Consider the following 19,001-nt stretch of genomic DNA (forward strand, 5'->3'; position numbering starts at 1 on the left):
GAAGTCATCATAAATGATTACTAACCAGCTGATTTTTTTATTTTCACTTATTTAATACTTAAATAATTCAACAGACATATTGTCCTACAAATTGCGTAATAAATATTTGAGAACCGTCAAATCAAAAATTTTTATCCTTGTTACCTCTGTAAGCTACCACAATCGAGAGTTTCGTACATGAAATTATTGGGCATCTCATCAAAATAAAGCTACTCACGAAAAATTAGCTTGATAGTAATCACTTGCAAAAATGGGCGATGTATCCCGGACTATTTTATTAACCTTGTAAAGTTTATGATAGTGTACACAAGTATTTGTCATTCATGTATTTATTAACGCAATACAATTTTTTAAATTGATTATTCAAAATGTTCTGCTGATAATACCTAATAGTTGGTTCGATTCTGGGACGACAAACCTTACTATAAATCCTACAATAACAAAAAGTTAAAAAGGCAAACACGACCTAAACCTTTCAAAGCCCGCCATACAAATCTCCAACGTTCGCAGTTTATTATATTACCTTAACTCTCGTCAATGTTACCCGTATCCAGCTAATCCCAGAGGCTGACAGTCCATTCTTTGTCTTATAAATTGATACGTCAAGGCCCAATCTCGGACCACCATGTATCAGCACATGATTGATGGAACATCTTCCCTGGGTGCGATATTTTCACTTACAACGTTGATTCTTCCGGGTTGCGGCCGGCGTTTGTTATCCCATCAATATCTTTGTATAAATGTTTAATGTGTTAGTTTTATGTTATTAATTGTAACGGAGGTGTTACACGTGCGTTGTTTAAAGATGATGTACACACGTATTATTTAAAAGTGTAAAATATAAAAAGTAAAGGCATCGTTTTATTTAGTCACGTAATATCAAACTCATTATTCATGAGAGCTAAATTTTATTGTAAAATGTACCTGATTCTTTTGTTGGTTATTCAAGCAGTAACAAACTTATAACGTCATCTCAAGTCAAAATAAAGGTTATCTTGAAATTAACAGCAAATTTTGTTACCAACAGCTAATATAGTTTTTAAAGATTTTATTAGAAATAAGCATTTTATACCTTCCAAGAGAGCCATAAAAATTTCATTATATTTATAGCATAGATCAATCTAGCAGGATATTCACGTTGAAAATTGGCCAATAAAGTCAAAAGGAAGGAAGCGAAAATGCAAATTAGACGAAATTTATTATTTTCTTGCGGTCAGAAAAAATTCAGGGAAAAGCCGTGCCTAATAAGAAAACAACATTTTCTTGTAAAAGTTAAATCACGTGACTTCACTCTTATAACGGATTTGTAAGAAAATTATTGCAATTTAGTTTAATTGATGATGGAAACATATATTTGTTACTAAATCATAAAAAAAATTATTAACTTTTCCATTTATTTAAAATAAATGATTTCGTTTTGAGGCAAGTCTTTATTAGGATGGAATAAGTAACAAAAAGTACTCAAAAAAATTGTGTCTCTCATTGTAAAATAATTTCTGTATATAACCGACGTTCATCCTATTATTATTTGTTTTATATTATCTATTTCTAGTTCTAAACTATTTCCGAACGCGGATCAACAAACCCATACACCCACCATATAAAAAAAGGCAACAACATTTGATGTGTAAAATTTAAAAACGTAAGACTTAATCGCCTGCCCCTGGCGTGGCTCCAGCACGCTCGCTATATCGCTCTAACGTCGCACGAGAAATATTGCGATCGTATCGACACGGTTCAAGTGCTCTACGACAGTGGACCGATTTCTTTTTTTTTTCAATTTTATTATCTGTGCACTGACTGAGCGGGGGTCAGTGCTCTTATTAACTCATTGCGCGGGACTTGAATGGTTAGGGATGAAGTTTGAATTTGGAACGTTTGTTTCTTTTCTTTTCTTATAAACGGCCAACTATTTATCATAGCTGATAATATGACAAAAAAGTTTACATATATAAAGGTGTCCTTAAGTGAAAAAAAAAAAAGGCTTCTTTCACCTTATAAAAATAATGGCTAACACTAAAAATGATTTTCCATTAGAGATATAATTAAATTATAGTTTGTCATCAATCATTTTGCATTTAAAGATGTCATAAAAATTAAAAAATAAAGGCTATAAAGAAAACTATGAAGAACCCGTGATGGAGCTTAATTAAAAATATCTGAATGACCGAGCTATACTCGAAACTGTACGAATTGTTTTGAAAAACTATTCTTTGTGGAATAAAACCAATCTAGGTCATTTTATATATCAAAACTAGATATCTAATATGAATTCATAACATGACTAAAACAACTTATTTTCTACCAAATCTACCAAGTACTAGGTACTGTAAAAGTGTGTTGATTTAATATTAAATAGAAATATTTTATGTTTCATAAAATTTTCTAATATAAAGATAAAAGACATGGAACGACCAAGTTAAACTTGTGTAAAGACAAATATTACGTACCATTCCCAGATCTCGACATCTATTCAATAAAAAAAGTCTCCTAAAAAAATAATCCGACTCTAATTCAACAACAACAAAAAATCCATAAAAAGGATTGGGCCTAATTCTTAACAAAAAAGGTCATCAACCCCTCCTTTATTTATCAAATCAAATCTTTAATATCAATTTAATTCTACTTAATACTTTCCTATAGCAGTCAAATCCTGGTAGTCTCTTCATAAAACTAATATACAGCGTTACTGGAGTTCGTATATCGGCTATATCAATTTCAAACTGCACTTTATCAAGTTATAGGCTCTCAGGGTGGATAATTTTGCAGGATGCTTCTATGCGACTAAGGGCTGCATCAAATATAGAGCTATAATATGATTTCTCAGACTAAATTATTAAATTGTAGAGACGTTTATTTGAAGGGAAATAAATTTAATGTATATTTAATTACTATTATTTTGCTACAATATATCATTCCAATTATTTTAGTTTTATTTTTTATAGAAACGTTTTATTTGTGACGAATAGTTCATTTCAGTCAAAAGTTAAAAATTACTCAAAACGTAGGCGTATTAACAGCACAAATATTTCCAATTATGTCCTCTCGGTGGGTTCATGGAAAACACCCGTAAACTTTATCGTTTCACAGCTAAGTTCAAGGACAACCTTACATAGTGTACGATGGAAAATAACGTAAAAGGGTCAAAGCAAAACGGAATACATTTGTACATTTCACGTTTAAATAACTAATATAGTTAAAAAAAACACGCTTCTCATATTTAATCTGGTAAAAGTGGGTCAAAATCCAGTCAAAAGGTTACATAATATATTTCGATTAAATACAGGTGAAGCTTATAAAAGAGGCGTTGCGTTATAATAGGTATAATTTCTTATTATATTATCTTAACCAAAAATACCATGTGATTAGACAGTTTCCCTTACACATAAAACAATATTACGCATATTTCCCAACGTCGACTCATGTTATCATCTCATATCAGCTCAATATTTAACAGCGAACGCCTTTTTATGCAAACTGGAGGAATTTCAATAAAATATAATCACATACATCGCGGAGATTAGACTGATAATGGTATATTTTAGATAGAGTACACAGCGTGTACGATATATTTTTATGGAATGCAAAACTCCATTGCTTTTTATGTGCCGTGTGTATTAATTTTGTGACCGAGAAGGAAATTTTCAATCTTTACCCATAATCGATTCGATGATTTTACTCTTGAAAACATACCACTTTTTCACGACATTGAGTTTAAAACAGTAATTTTAAAATTATACAATTCTGTTTGATGTGATCGTTAAACCTATAAGTATTCTATGCCAAATAAGTAAGTTATGGCATTTAAAAAGGAGATATCTGGAGAAGGATTCTTCCATCTAGTGGTTTAAATTACTTTGAATCGCTTTGAATTTTTATAATCGTAACTTTAATAGGTCATGTTAAATTATTATCATCAATAAACAATTTTCATCAAAACATAATCCCAACCACACTACGCAAACTAACAACATTCAATACACTTGCAATTAAACACCAAAAACATTTGACGACCGCAACCTACCGCAAGGAGCCTTCACGTTTTACGATATCGTTACGATTTAATATCGCGCCGCGGCACTCGCTCATTTTTAGCTTACGATATATGATAAGCGAGATATTATCGCGTCGTATAAATGTTTACGAGTCCTAGTTCACTAAGTGCCTGTACTGGGAGTCGGTGTGCAGTTTGCGAGTCGGAACGTTGAACGTAAATAGATGCTATTACATTGCTTGCGATAGCAAACTGTAACTGCAACGATGTTTGAACGTAATATTATTATGCTCTATTGTTATTGTACGAATTATAATATTGCATTTTTATTGTATCGACTTGAGACGAAGTGGGATTTTGGTTTTGCAACGAAGTTATTTATTACGCCATGATGTTATTATCTTACTGCTTTTATTGACTTTAAAATTTACTTCAACTGCAATAAAGTTATTTTACAAATGAATGCAGATTAAATTAACACCATCATTAATATTCAATTATTTAATCACGCGAGACATTTTATAACGCGACAAGTAGGTACCTACGTATACGTCTAAGGGCTGATTTTTCAATCCTTGGTTAAAAATTATTCGTCGAATAATGTATAAAACTACCATTTTAAAAACGTATTCTAATAGCCCGTATTTGACAGTTTACGTGACATTTTAATACTATCGTGTAATACTTTATTGGACGGATAAGTTTTAACCAAGCATTGAAAAATCGGCCCTAAGTAGCTACAAAATCCGAGACTAATCAACCGAATCCACTTACGCCTATTCTCATACGCCGAGATGTCATGCAAATTCAATCCTCCCTGTGTTCACATGCATTTTTCACATTTTCACCCCATTTCGCCGACAGCGCGAGATACTAACGCCCCATCCTATGTAATTACCGACTGCGAAACGTACAAACAGACTTTTTGACAAACATTGTGTTCGTCGAAAGGCGTCGCGTGAACACGATAGTGCAGTAATTAAATAGCAACTGCGCCTCTTTTAATTAGAGCCCGTGTACAATGTACATGGCATTCATATTTGAATAGTTTTTTATTGGCGAACACAAAAGCTAATCCACGGTTCGGGTTGCAGCCGTGTTAGGTGAATGTAAAATATAACTTTCGAGTATCAAATTTAATGTTGATATTGAGGAATATTATTACAGTAAGAAACAAGATTATTTATTTATATATAGACTACTGCTGCTATTATTTTTGCTGCTTATACATCTTTATAGGAATAGATCCATTACAATAATTCGGTGAACTCGTTCATTTACTGCCAAAATAAAAACTCAGATAAGAACAATTCTTCGAATCGCTTTCGGTAATAAACAAGTATAATATTTCGCTTGTTACCGATACAAAATTGAATTGTTTACGATTAATTATCCACGAAATACGAGAAGATTCGTTAGTTTCGCTCCGTATCTGTGGACTTGTAATTTTAGTTGAAACGGCACCGTTATTTATATAAATTCGTGTGATGTCTTCAAGTGCGCACTTCAAAGCGGACCCTTAGGTCGAAATGTTACAAAATTAAGGCCAACGGACACACCTGCCTTTTAGTGCCCGCTCCAGTTTTGAACCCTTATTATTACAGCTGTGCTCTAGTGTTTTGACTCAACTTATTATGTCAAACAACTCAATGGGTAATGCTTTGTTTAATTTAAAAATTTGAAGGGCTAGTTTGCTAGAGTAATGAAACCGACCGGATAAAATATTTAAAATTGTTTTATTTAGTTATTCGCATTTAAAATTAACATCCTGGGTAAGTATTTTTTCTATATAATTCCACAAAAGATTAGGTTTTTAAAAATAATAAAGCCCAATCGAAACAATTATTGAAATTAATTCAAAAAATAGGCTTTATTTTATCAAATTATTAAATTAATTCTACATTTTAAAATACCCGTAATTACATAATTACCACCCTAATTCCTTCAATTAACCGTATTAATTGTCTAATCGTCATAATTAAAACTTACTGACGATATATATTTCTACAACTACACATAGATACAGCTAACAAAAGTACCCGCTTACATTCGTATATCTATTCTCCAACTACCCACAAACACACATTCGCACTCATATAGTTTAAGCGCTAATATTCTTACCATAGAATTAAAACCTGCTGACTACATACCTACCTACAACTACATATATCTACATACAGCGACAAAACTACCCACTTCCCATAACGATTCTCCAACTACCCACAAACACATATTCACATTCATACAATATAGTTCATACTTACATGCGGGTCACGACAGTCAATCACGCGACAATAATTAAAAATATTAGCCTAATCACTCTGACCCTGCCAGCTTAAGTTCGGGCCGTTTTACTTAGCGGCTCCATAAATTACGATTGGGAGTGCCATAACAGTGGAGAATAATGAATATGGCTGTATTAATAAAAGTGGGATGTTATTTTTTGTCTACGTCACGCGATTGACCGATAAAAACTGGATCGATGGAGCCGTCTATCATGTTATTACGATGTGCGTTTGATAATGGTTGCCTGTAACCCATTGCTTCAAATGCGTATGATGATTATCATATAGTCACAATGACTCAATATATAATCGACTTCAAAAGACTTTCAGCGAAATCCTGAATTATATTAAAGAGCAACAAATACTTTATCCATGAGATTTAACGATAAACGATTGATCAAACTATATCCACTATATTCTCATAATAAAAATCATCTCGCAATAAAAACTTATCCTCAAAACAAATAATTTAAACATAGCCCATAAACAATACAATATCCAAGCACAACAGTTAATATCGCAAACTCCAATAACCGCAATCAATTTCAATTTAGCGAAACTTCTCGAAGCAAAAACATTATTAATATAGTACCTACCTACAGTACAGTGATGGAAAAACAAAAGTTCTATAGAGACGGGGCCGATTTACCGCGCAAATTGTGCTAGAAATCGACTTGTTATATAATAACTGTCAACCTATATTTGTCATTCGCTTTTTGTATTGTCTATGCCAATATTTTTTCGATCGCAGAAATTTTTGATGAATTGCGTCGAGGCCGAAAATCCCCGCGTTACTAACGTGTGAACAATGTTTTAGCTTTATGGTTGCATATTTTCATTACCTACTATACAGTTTGTTGTTAAGATTTAGGGCCGATTTTTCAATGCTTGGATAAAACTTATTCGTCGAATAATGTACATAAAACTACAATTTTTAAAACGTATTCTAATTGCCCGTATTTGACAGTTTACTTGACATTTTAATATTATCGTGTAATACTTTATTGGACGGGTAAGTTTTATCCAAGCATTGAAAAATCGGCCCTTAGAATATTATTCTCATTAACTTCACTAATAAGTAATTACTATCATGATAATGCAATCAAGTTTTAATCCGATATACCTTCTTATAAAAAATAATTTTAAGAAATAATTTCCATACGGAGTTAAGCAGGCTATCCTCATATTTCATCAAAATGGTTTCATCTTAAATCCGTGAATAATATCGCTAGCAATTTGCTATGAAAACAATTGCTTCGGGCCGCCATGATGAAAATATTTAAGCCTCCAATTATATAACTGGCAGTCTTTTGTGCGAGCTAGTTAGCCGTTAGGTTTTGTTATTACAAGATTTATGATCTCTATAAAAAAAACAAGTGAATTTCATTAAAGAACTATGCTTCAAGATTACATTTTCTTGTATAGTTTATATTTTCAGACTTCTTCTCATATTTAAATAATCACCAAATGCAGAAGTTATTTCAGGATCTTGCATACATTGCATGCATTGTAGAGCTGTTAATATATTCTATTTATAGACTTTTTTAATCATCAACAAAAAAGGGTATTCCATAGAACCATTCACCCGTCCAATTAATAAAGTACTCGTCCATTCACCCAGCCCTAACCATCACAACACAGCAAAGACAAACTGATCGTCTTAGCTTTTTTGGGCGCACACAGTTTAAAAGCCTGTAGGGCTTACACGGCTCGACACGAGATAAGGCCTTTCACCCGCTCATACAAGTCCCATTAACTTCGGTAAAGTAAAGGCGGCGTTAAGTATTCACGTATCGCGTTTACATCTCCTTTCAGCGCGATAGCCGTGTTGTGTGCACGCGCCGAGATGAAAGCCGGCTGAATGACGAGTCAAAGGCGCTGCTTGACACTCGAGACGCGATGTTTAGAGGTGCGAAGTCGATACGCTGCCTTGCAGTTTTCAGATTGTCTTAATACATTTTCTTAGAGGGGATAGATAGGTAATGCGCTTTGGGCAATTTACAATTGGCGATTGCGTATTTTAACAGCGGTGTGGTTTGTGTGTCGCTTATGAACATAAAATGAGCTTTATATAATGAAATATAATGTATGGAAGCCCTCAGTTAGATACATTATTTATTATAAGATAATTAGTTCATAATTTTCAGGTTTAACTATTCTTCCAATAGACGCGAATACATAACTTTAAACAAAATCACTAGTACGTACTTTGCTCTATTCATTCATTTGCATGCTATGAACATAGTGTTACTCTTAAATCTCCTTTGACATAATCATCAAGCATCTCACCAAGCACACAAAAATGTTCGCCACACCGTCCCGTTCATAAAACATCTTCATACCTTGTCAATTGAGAATTTATCTCGGTCATACTAACCCTATCTGTCCATTACTTAGTGGCTGGGTTAATAAGCTCTTTTGTTCGCCGCCCCATCTTCCCTCACTATTTTGCCTTGAATGCATCTTGTGTTATCATGTTTACACGTTCTAAAGGCTGTTTACCATGCGACAATTTTTGTTAGCTACATAATAATTATATAGGGAGATGGCTTCTTTAGATAGCCTAGTTGGAACGGTAGTTTAACGTTTATATGAGATAAAAGTTGTTGCATTCGTAATTTTTTCGTTAAGAAATATAGTCAAATATGAAATTTATATTTCTATTAGGTATGTGTTTATGATTTTGATTAATATTATCAGTGTGTATATTTAGCTGTAGTATAAGAGTATAATATGTCGATATCTTTGTCTCATTTTTTTAATAAATGGGGGAAGCTATTTGCATTTTTATTTGTATTTTATATAACATACTAGCAAACCGGGCGAACTCCGTTTCGCCACCAGAGACACCTTTTCTTTGCTATAAACCTCACGGAGCCCGAGACCTTTCCAACGAATGCAAAACCGTGGAAATCGGTTCGTGCGTTCTGGAGTTATAGCGTCAGGAAGGAAAACCCGACTTATTTTTATATGGTAGATTAACATTAATATGGATCAAAATATTTGATATACAAATATACAGATCCATCTATACATATAATAAATCTGTAGAAGGGTCAATTCTGTACATTGAAAATATTGAAAAAATAAATAGCAGGGGGTGTTACTGGATCGATACCAAACCCAAATATGTGATTAAAAAAATTTTTGTCTGTCTGTCTGTCTGTCTGTCTGTCTGTCTGTATGTTCAGGCATCACGTAAAAACTAACGGTTCGATTTCGATGAAACTTGGTATATTTATACCTTATTATCCTGGGCGTAAAATAGGATACTTTTTATCCTGGAAAAATACGTAAAAAAAAATTAATCTTAATTTTTCAGTTTTATCCATAGACGTTGTTCTGTAGAACCGCGAACACACGTTGCGTATTATTATAGGCCTAGCCGTATTTGGGTCCAATAGATATTTATAAGATGTCATTGTCAGAGTTACTCAAAATGGAGAAATAAACCATCCACGCGAAGACCGACATCCGCGCGGACGGAGTCGCGGGCGGAAGCTAGTACTTATATAATTTACAAGATTAACTCAGCCAATTATCTTCTCCACCATCAACACCGCACACTTACAAGTAAACATTTAAAACTTAAGACGCAAAATAAACGTGTATTTAACCCCGAAACCTGCAGGTTGTTATCTCTAGAACCTAAACAAGCTCAAGCTATTTACTCTCCATTGTTCCTAATAACAAGGCGATCTGTCAAAACACCCGATATCACATCCAACGTAAACTTTATTAAAGTTAAATAAGAAAATCCACCCATGCAGAAACTTTCTATTACTGGCGAATAGAGGGAAAATCTCTTATCAAAAGCGATTATTGGGCCGAGATTAATATCTATCGTATACCGTGTAGCTGCCTGATGGGATTTTTAAGCAATAATCCTTTGTGTGCACGTTTGTTTAACTATATTACATTTTTGAGTCGAACATCGCAACAGCAGCGTGCTCTTATTGTGCTTTTAGTGTTGCAATATTGAGGCTTCTATTTAGTGAAACGAACAGTAAACTCACCAATAGGATAGTTTATGTTGAAAACGACAATTTAGATTTTTTATATATAATGTATAATTTAAAAATTAATAATGTTTGAAAAATATATAAAGTTCGGACCTACATGTTTAAAATTATATCAATGTATGTGTACATTGTTGATAACTGACTATTGAAATTTACCGAATTTTCCTTGTTTTACACTGTATTTGTGGCGTAAAATTTTTTGCGTTGGAATGATCAATAATTTTTGATAAAACGCGGATACCATCAGCCAAAATACATCGATAAAAATGAATTAACTCCTCAAGTGTTTTCTTTCTAAGCTTTCATAGCGAGCTTCACTCGGTTATTTATAAGTATACTCCACAAGGCGGAGAACAATGTACCGCGCATAGTAAAGGATAAATATTATGGAAAAACAAACATTATCTCGCGGCCGCTGTTCAATGTGTCATTCCAGAACAATATGACAGGTTCATTCCCTCTTATCCCCTCGTGTATATTAAAATGCAAATCCGAGCCGGTTGGCGGCTCCGTAACTTATTTTTTCCAACGAATCGATAGCCGACGTAATCGAGACGAATATAGTCACGTATGTAATATATTTGCCACCATACTCGCGTCGTCGTAAAGATCTAATGCGAAATCTTTTTACTTATTCCAATATGTGCAGACAATAAAACATTCCCCCCCGTTTACGAGAGCGATAAAATTCTTAATCGAAAATTAATGTCGAAACCGCGAGGCCGAAAAGCCTGTTTGTCTTTGTTGGTCTTGTAAAAAGGGTAATTCCGCGGAGCTGGCATTCGTTGTTGTATCATTTTGTTCATTAATTGCGTTCACGAGTCGAAGGCGGTCGCTTTATGGGCGCCGCAGCCGGTCGGCCCTGCCTCATGCAAATGATACACGCCGCGTGCTAGTAACGATACCATTATAACAATTTAAGAAGTAAAATAACAATAACTGGATGTTGGATTTAAATATCCGACTCTGTGTGACACGTACGTGTTCTGATATCAAATAAAAACGAGACAATCGCCCGCCCTCTCATCATATGAGTGGATGAAAGTCTTTTTGAATAATATTGAATATGTCTGATTTAATATTATATGTGTGAGCTATTCGATCTGTTTTGAATGCGAAATGAAAAATTCGCTTTTTACAATGTTTTATAAATAAATTCTATTAAAGAGCTAATGCAGACATTTTCACAAATATGAAGCGTTAGGATTACAGTCTAATTTGTTTATCCAAACATAAACGTTACGCAGACCGTACGCAACAAAGCATGATAATCAAAAAGAAGATCATAAAACGACGATGATCATGACTCGAAACAATTTAATTCAACCCGCTCTAATGACCCAAACATCCCACCTGGCCCCGTAAAGTAATCTGGGTTCACCATTTAATTTGAACGCATGAAACCATTTTAACATCTCGTTTTCATAAAGAAAGATAATTATGCGCGGGTCGGGTAGACCTCGAGACACAGGGTGCGATTTTTGGTTGGAGCTTTATGATAATATACCGCCTTTCTCTATGCTAATGACCGAATATGAGAGTATTCATATAGAACCACTATTTAACCCTCACGTGCTTCTGTTCCTAACATGGCGTAATAACGAAGTACTGGGTATTATGTTAATTTTCTCCTTAGCGGGTCACAGTCACGTTAATTGTTGTAAAATCCACTCTATTACAATGGCACGAGATGTCATTATAGTATGCTGTTACAAGCGCTCTAAATAAAGGTATTTTCAAATTGGATCCAAGCTGGTTCAAGCTTATTAACCAGGTTAAGTAATTTTGTATCGAATGTTTTTTAATTGTAAATAATAGTTGAGAGAATGTTTCGTAGTAAAATTCTAAATATGTGGGCGTAAAACTGAGGTAATATAGAGCACGTAAAGTTTCATGACAGCGAGTATTTGAATAAAGTTTGGATTCAATATTTATATGAGACGCCACTACTGTACTCTGAGAAAAGTATGGCTTGAGTTACATAACCATATATCTCAAATGTGTAATAAGACGAGTAGAGGCTTTTATATAACTTTTGAAACACGAAAATTTATATTTAAATTGAATAAGATATCAACAACAATAACACTTTCCAAACCGGTATAAGAGCGTTTTACTAAACAAATCATGTTAAAACAAATATGTATAAAAACAGTTATAAGTTAAGAATAGCATATTAAAACATTTTTTTTCCGTTATCCATCAAAACAAGCTCCACCACAGCCCCATTATTACAATTACAATACAATTACTCGATTCACGAATAATTATACAACGCACCCTATATAGTAATTTGCAGTTATATCATCACCATGTATAATTACTTCCTGGGGCACATAAAAAAAATCTGATATAGCATGCACGCGTGACAAGTGTCGCCGTTCTCATAAACTTATAACCATAATTACTGTGAGGTGTTATTCCTGCTGGCACGTAATTATATTCGAATGTTACCATCGTCAGTTCGTTCTTTACATTCCTGCAATACTTAAATTACAAGTTAATAGCGTGCTAGGTGGCTAGACTCGCATTTGTTTCGCGAGAATTTCTCTTTGCAATCCACGAATTCAAACGTAATGACGTTATTTATTTCTTTGATATTCACAAGGGGTTATCACGCAATGCATTAGTATTAAATTTGCTATTTAATATTACATTATTCAAAGTTTGTAAGAATCTACAAACATTGATAAAAAGATTTCAATGATCACTATGTAAAGTTTTGTAAAAGTTATCATAAAATAAGTATCGTGATAAACCATATCTAGAATAAACTCTATGATACACACTTCATCTTGCAAAGAGAAATCGCAAACCAATTGCTAGTCTAGCTTAAAAAAAATTGCAAAACAACTCACCATCAGCGTCGGCTTGGGCGGTGAAGAACAGCAGACATGCGATCACTAGAGCGGCCGTGCGATGTCGCGCGCGTCGCCGCTCTCGCATCTTACCGGCGCCGGGCTGCGCCTGCGCCTGCGCCAAATACCACGTCACTACCCACCGGCATCACAGCGCGGAAACCCGCGCGACAAACCCAATCCAAAACCCAACCCACACGATCAGAACCCTCTCTCTTCTCTACTTACTTACACTATACACATCACAACCGAGTTTTGCCACTTACATTTACCCTAACCTAATAATATCACATAAAATACGACAACCGCTTCGATGATTTAAAAAACACGAAATATATTCTAAAAAGATCGTAAAGGACAACGATTAGTAACTATAGGTAAATATGTACAACGAATTTTGTTTAGTTTTCTTTTGAGGTTTTCTTTCGTTCACTGCGTTCGGTGCACAGTTCAGGGCGACCGTTCAACCATATTCCATTGTCGGTGTTTATTGTATCTCAACTGGATCCCTGTAAAGCACGGCACTTGCACGTTCGTCTGACGTCACTACGGCTACCACTATTCTCGATCAAACACATTTTTGTCCGTTTATCCGAACCATACGCAGCGCTCGCCGGCCGGACCTGCAACACGGGTGTTCATACATCAGAACGGTTAAATGATCCGTTTCGTCCTGATGTATTTTTATTTCGGAAAACAAAACGGAATCGGACAGCGCATTAAACATTAAACGTTTATTTAAAGCGAGGCTCGGATTGTACAGTTTTTCGATTTTATCCGCGCGGGTGTTAAAAATTTCCATTTAAATGCTATGTGGATGCTAACACTGTATGAATTAATCGTGTGAATAGCAATCACAGGAGATTACACTTCGTAACATATTCAACTCTTTTAAACGATAAATTAACACGAAGTAGGTAATAAATTTGATTTTATTACAAAAAAATTGCTAAAGTTAATAAACTCTATCTGTTTTCACGCACTTAAATAAATTTTTTATACCTCAATTAAGATAAAAGCTTAGTAAAAACATTTTCTTTCAATTCCACACTAACAAGGCCACCGACTTATTACACTAATTCTAGTTTAAAATGAATGCATTACTAAATCGACCAATAGCAATTTGAAGAAAGTAGCCATTAGGAATGCTAGATCGTAGCCTCGTAGCGAAGTAAATACGTGTTTATGTGTGACGTTCGCCTTTGAAGCGACACTGCTACGTGATATAGTAAGCGTGAGTTTCCACTGGTAGTGCTAAGCAATTGCGAATTTTATTATTATGACTGTAAAGTTTAAATTATTCTAACCATCGAATCACAAGAAGGACCTATTTATAAACGCAAATCGTTAGTCTTTATTTGAATAGATATTAATAAACTGAACTTATAACTAATATCGATATTATGTATGAGTAGATGGTTAGAAATTATTGTACGTTGGAACACATTACATATGCAAAAATAGGAATATCAAATTCTCTGTAAACAAAGAAATTTCCATGTAATGAATTATTCATATTACTCAGGAAACTTTGATCTAAAAATTATAATGATTAAAGTAGAGATTGCTTCAATAATTTATTTTGAATTTCATGTTAATTTCTGATTCACGGATATTAATTTACTTTTTAATTACAAACTAATTAACATACCTAAAATAGCTTCTATAACAAAAATCAAAAGACTAACCTAATTTCGTATGATTTAAAAATAAAGTTTGTATAAACTAGCTCATACCACCTATTATGCGTCCAGGATACTTATTCCTTGCAATAATTTCACATCTTTTTACTTCAGCTACAAAATAAACACATCCTAGTACTTGTTCATGAATCATGAGATATAATAATAGCTTCATCACGTTTCTGATACGAAATTCGAATTCAATCATCAATTAACTCTTTTCTATCGTTTCCTATAGCATCTCTTCCGCTACGACACAACCTTTACAACTTTAGCTCGACTCTGCACGGACCATTGTCAAATGTTCATTGTTATGAATGTTACTCCAGTCTGAGCGTTTTGATTTCACTTCAAGATTACTATACTGCAGTTTGACTCAACCCAACTACGTTTAAGCCAAATTTAATAGGATTTACAACTAACTAACGAGGGAAATCAAATCCGGATAGCATTATAAATAAATAACGTAATATTTGATTTTATTCATATTTTAATGTAATTATTTTTTACGTGGAGAAAAGAACAAGAACTTTTTCATTTCTAAAACTATATTGTCTGTTCCAAATACTTCCACGTAATAATATATATACAGAGTTTCGCCTCGAGCAATAAAATAACCGCGCAAAACAATTATTTCACAAAACTTTCTCGAATGCATGTCAAGAACAGTTTATACTTTAAACATCTCTATTTTATTATCGAACTTGAGGGTAAGCATTGAAAATGCAGCGCATTTGTGCAAGTGAGGAAAATGATTTTATATTTTTTATGCGAATATAAACACTACTTTAGATTTAAATCGAGTGAAAACAAAGAAAATAATTTGGAAAATCCAAAAGTGCACGCCTCATAATTTTTTTTTAATAAATATTTATTAATTATTATTTTTGTTTATTTAATAACAATTAAACCACATCGAATCAGACCCTAAAAAATGAAAGGGTTCTATTCCTGAGCATACTCAAGCGTAAGAGAAAAAAAAAGACTCGATTAGTAAAGTATTTCGGTCGCTATCGTGTTAACAAGAAAAAGGATCCGCACATACAGACACACGGACGTCCAAGACAGAACTTTTTTAAACTGTTTTTTAACTAGTTTAAATAACAAAAATGACATCAAAAATATCATGAACGTTAACAAGATAAAAAGTAAAACAACTAAAACCCAACTACGACAAAAAACGACGCTGAAAAAGTATAAAACAAAAGTTAAATTGATGAACTAATAAAGAAGCTATGAACGAAAAGATGTGGATTATATGCAATCAGCCCATGAATACAGGTAAAGTCACAAGCAAATGCTAGTAATATATATATATATTCAAAATGTGCAAGTAAAAAGCTTTCAAATGATACCAAACACGGCATATTTATCTTAACTTTATTTTTTTACTCTGTATGTTTTGTCCGCTAGAGGGCGCCACATTAGATTTTGTGAAACCCCATATAGCCTATAACCAGCGGACAATTAAGACGTTTCTAATGATATGTCATTTGTCGAATTCTGATAAGTAGTTTAGAAGTTACGAGGGAACAGATGAACATACATACATACATACATACATACATACATACATACATACATACATAGCCTGTCAAAATCATAACCCTCCTTTTGCTTTGCCGTAGTCGGGTAAAAATAGTGTTTTTTCTTAATATGTGTGTGTATGTATTATCTTACAAGTGCAATGTATGATACATAAAGACATTTTAAGTTTGAAAAATCAGATGTTTTGCGCGAAGTGACAGTAGTACCCACCTCAACGCTTCGCTTATGAGGCGTGCAATACAGAGAATATGATCGTTGTAATAAACAACATTTTAATCCGATTTGTATTGTATAAAACTATAACTATTATAGGTGAGCTGGTTATTTGCCACTAGATAAAGAATTTATTCTTATGTTCTCTCAGTATTCAAGTCTTCGATCAAATTAAATCTATTTATATTGTGTTATCCATTGGATATATAAACAACGATAGCACAATCTTTTTGTGCAAAAATCCCTGCATACATAGAGAAACAACTTCTTATTATCGATATAACACTCCCCTCCACGCGGTCAACCAGAACGCAATATGGCCGTACAAAAATCTCACAACCAAACGGATTATGACATTGCAAATTCAATATTACAATGTGTGGACACGAGGAGCCTGCACGACTTACAACTTCCAATAATATCCGGCCAGGTGCGACCGGTATTTGCATACAAGTGAAATAGCTCCGCTCTGCTGACCTACCGAAACCGTCCGTGTAATACACGTATTATCAAATTATTTGACTAGAACGTTTTCCTTGAAAGGCCATTCAGCGTGGTCGCTAGAGTTCAAGATGGAAATTTTGTGTGAATTTTTTCATTACTCAATTTAATAAAGGTGACAGTTGCTTTTATAATAAGTTTAAAGTAGACGTGTTACTCGATTTTAAAAAATGATTTTCATAATACCCAAAAACGAAATAAAGTTTTTAAATAAGCTGAAGAGTTTGTTTCTTTGAACTAATCAGGACAGACGGGACCGATTAAATAAATAATTTCACTATTAGATAGTTTATATATCGAGGAAGACTATCGATCTATCGACTATCGATTTATAGCTATCACGTTAAGACCAAGGAGCGGAGCAATGCGGGTAAAACCGCGGGACACAGCTAGTCTTAGATAATCATGTAGCACCTACAAACCTCTTCAAAAACACAGGAGTCTCTTGAACTTAATAAACTGCATGTCCATCAAACACAATAGTAACACAACAACGTATTCACGAAACTGGGTTACGAATTATTGAGCGATGTTTACGCGTGATTAATCTGTTGTTCGCCCCATTCTCTAATCATATTAGTTCCCATTGACTAGGGCTGACTGGGCAATTTTTTTCGCGAAACGATCCTTCATTTCGCCACATTCGTCTTTTGTAAATATAAGTTCACTTGAACCACGTTTCTTAAGAATTTTCAACAATAAAAATATGAACCTGTAAATAGATAAAAAGTACAATGTGTGTATTCACGAATCTACTGGGAATTAGATGGAAATTATTAAGGTCGAATTCGACATTAATAATATACATTCGGGTATATTATTAAGTACCATGATTTAATTTCCTTATCGTTTTTCCTTGTTATTAAAGGTACTAACTAATAGTCAAATGAATTACTATTTCAAGTATTTATGTAGTATTTCGTCGTAATTACAATTTAACCATAATAATAAGACGGTCCCTTACATATTTAATAACTCAATATTAAACCAATACCCTACTGACTCCCCTTTTAAACACGAACAAACGAATGATTAGCAGCCCTATTCGAGCGGCAGCAAGACGTCGCCCGCCGTCATCTATCACGTTCCAACTCGGAAACGTTTAATCACGTCTCGATCTTAATTAACTAACTACCTTATTTGCCAACTCGCTCCCGCGACAATCGTGTATTTTCCAATTGTAAGTATCAAACTCGACACCGTTGTTACCTATATTGGAACGCGAAACTTCAACGAACAGACCATAGAGTTAATATAGAATAGAGCTCTTGCGCATTTAAAACGTGTTGATACAATAAAAGCAACAATTTGCTACACGAAACGTTATTTATACATTAAAACTGCAAAACCTAATTTGAAGTAACTAGTTTGTTACAACTTGGCTGTACAAATAATTGCTTTTACCATACATTCGAGGTCTCAGCACTGTTTACCGAGCCCGTCTTGACATAGGGAATCTTAATTAAAGCGATTGAGTGTGTGTACTCGCATGTACTGGCAAAGTACAGTCATGTTGGAAATTATCATTTGGATGTCTGATCCTTGTATGATATATTACATATATATTTAGGCTGGATTAAGTGCGAAGTTTGTAATGTTAAACGCTATAATATAGCATTAGTTTATAACAAAAATAAACATGACACTATAGATATTAGAAGAGACTATTTGCTATAAAAAAAAACATAAAATATAACAACAGAATTCCATTAAAACGTATGAACTGTCAAGGAATACACCCATCCAGTTATTAAAAACCGGCGTGCCAAAAAAACAGTCGTCCCAGCCGGTCAATATACGAACTGTTCGTACCATAAATTGTCACATACAATTCCCGCCATATATTATCTGTGGCGCCGAAACAAATGTCGTTGTCAACGGCTAGACTAATCCGGGCC

At 33.9% G+C, this 19,001-nt stretch overlaps 1 protein-coding gene across 2 annotated transcripts in view; it reads right to left on the minus strand.

Annotated features, from left to right (window-relative positions):
* Lar (tyrosine-protein phosphatase Lar) overlaps window positions 1-19,001 on the minus strand; it is a 338,436-nt gene that overhangs the window by 182,201 nt on the left and 137,234 nt on the right. For both annotated transcript variants that reach the window (XM_089701767.1, XM_089701766.1), the window contains exon 3: window positions 13,160-13,274. In XM_089701767.1, the coding sequence (XP_089557893.1) occupies window positions 13,160-13,274 (115 nt within the window). The remainder of the gene's footprint in view (window positions 1-13,159; window positions 13,275-19,001) is intronic.

This window comes from Colias philodice, chromosome 12 (genome assembly GCF_061535455.1).
Source record: "Colias philodice isolate Cphi_HAF_F1 chromosome 12, ilColPhil1 Martin Lab GWU primary, whole genome shotgun sequence".
Lineage (NCBI taxonomy): Eukaryota > Metazoa > Arthropoda > Insecta > Lepidoptera > Pieridae > Colias > Colias philodice.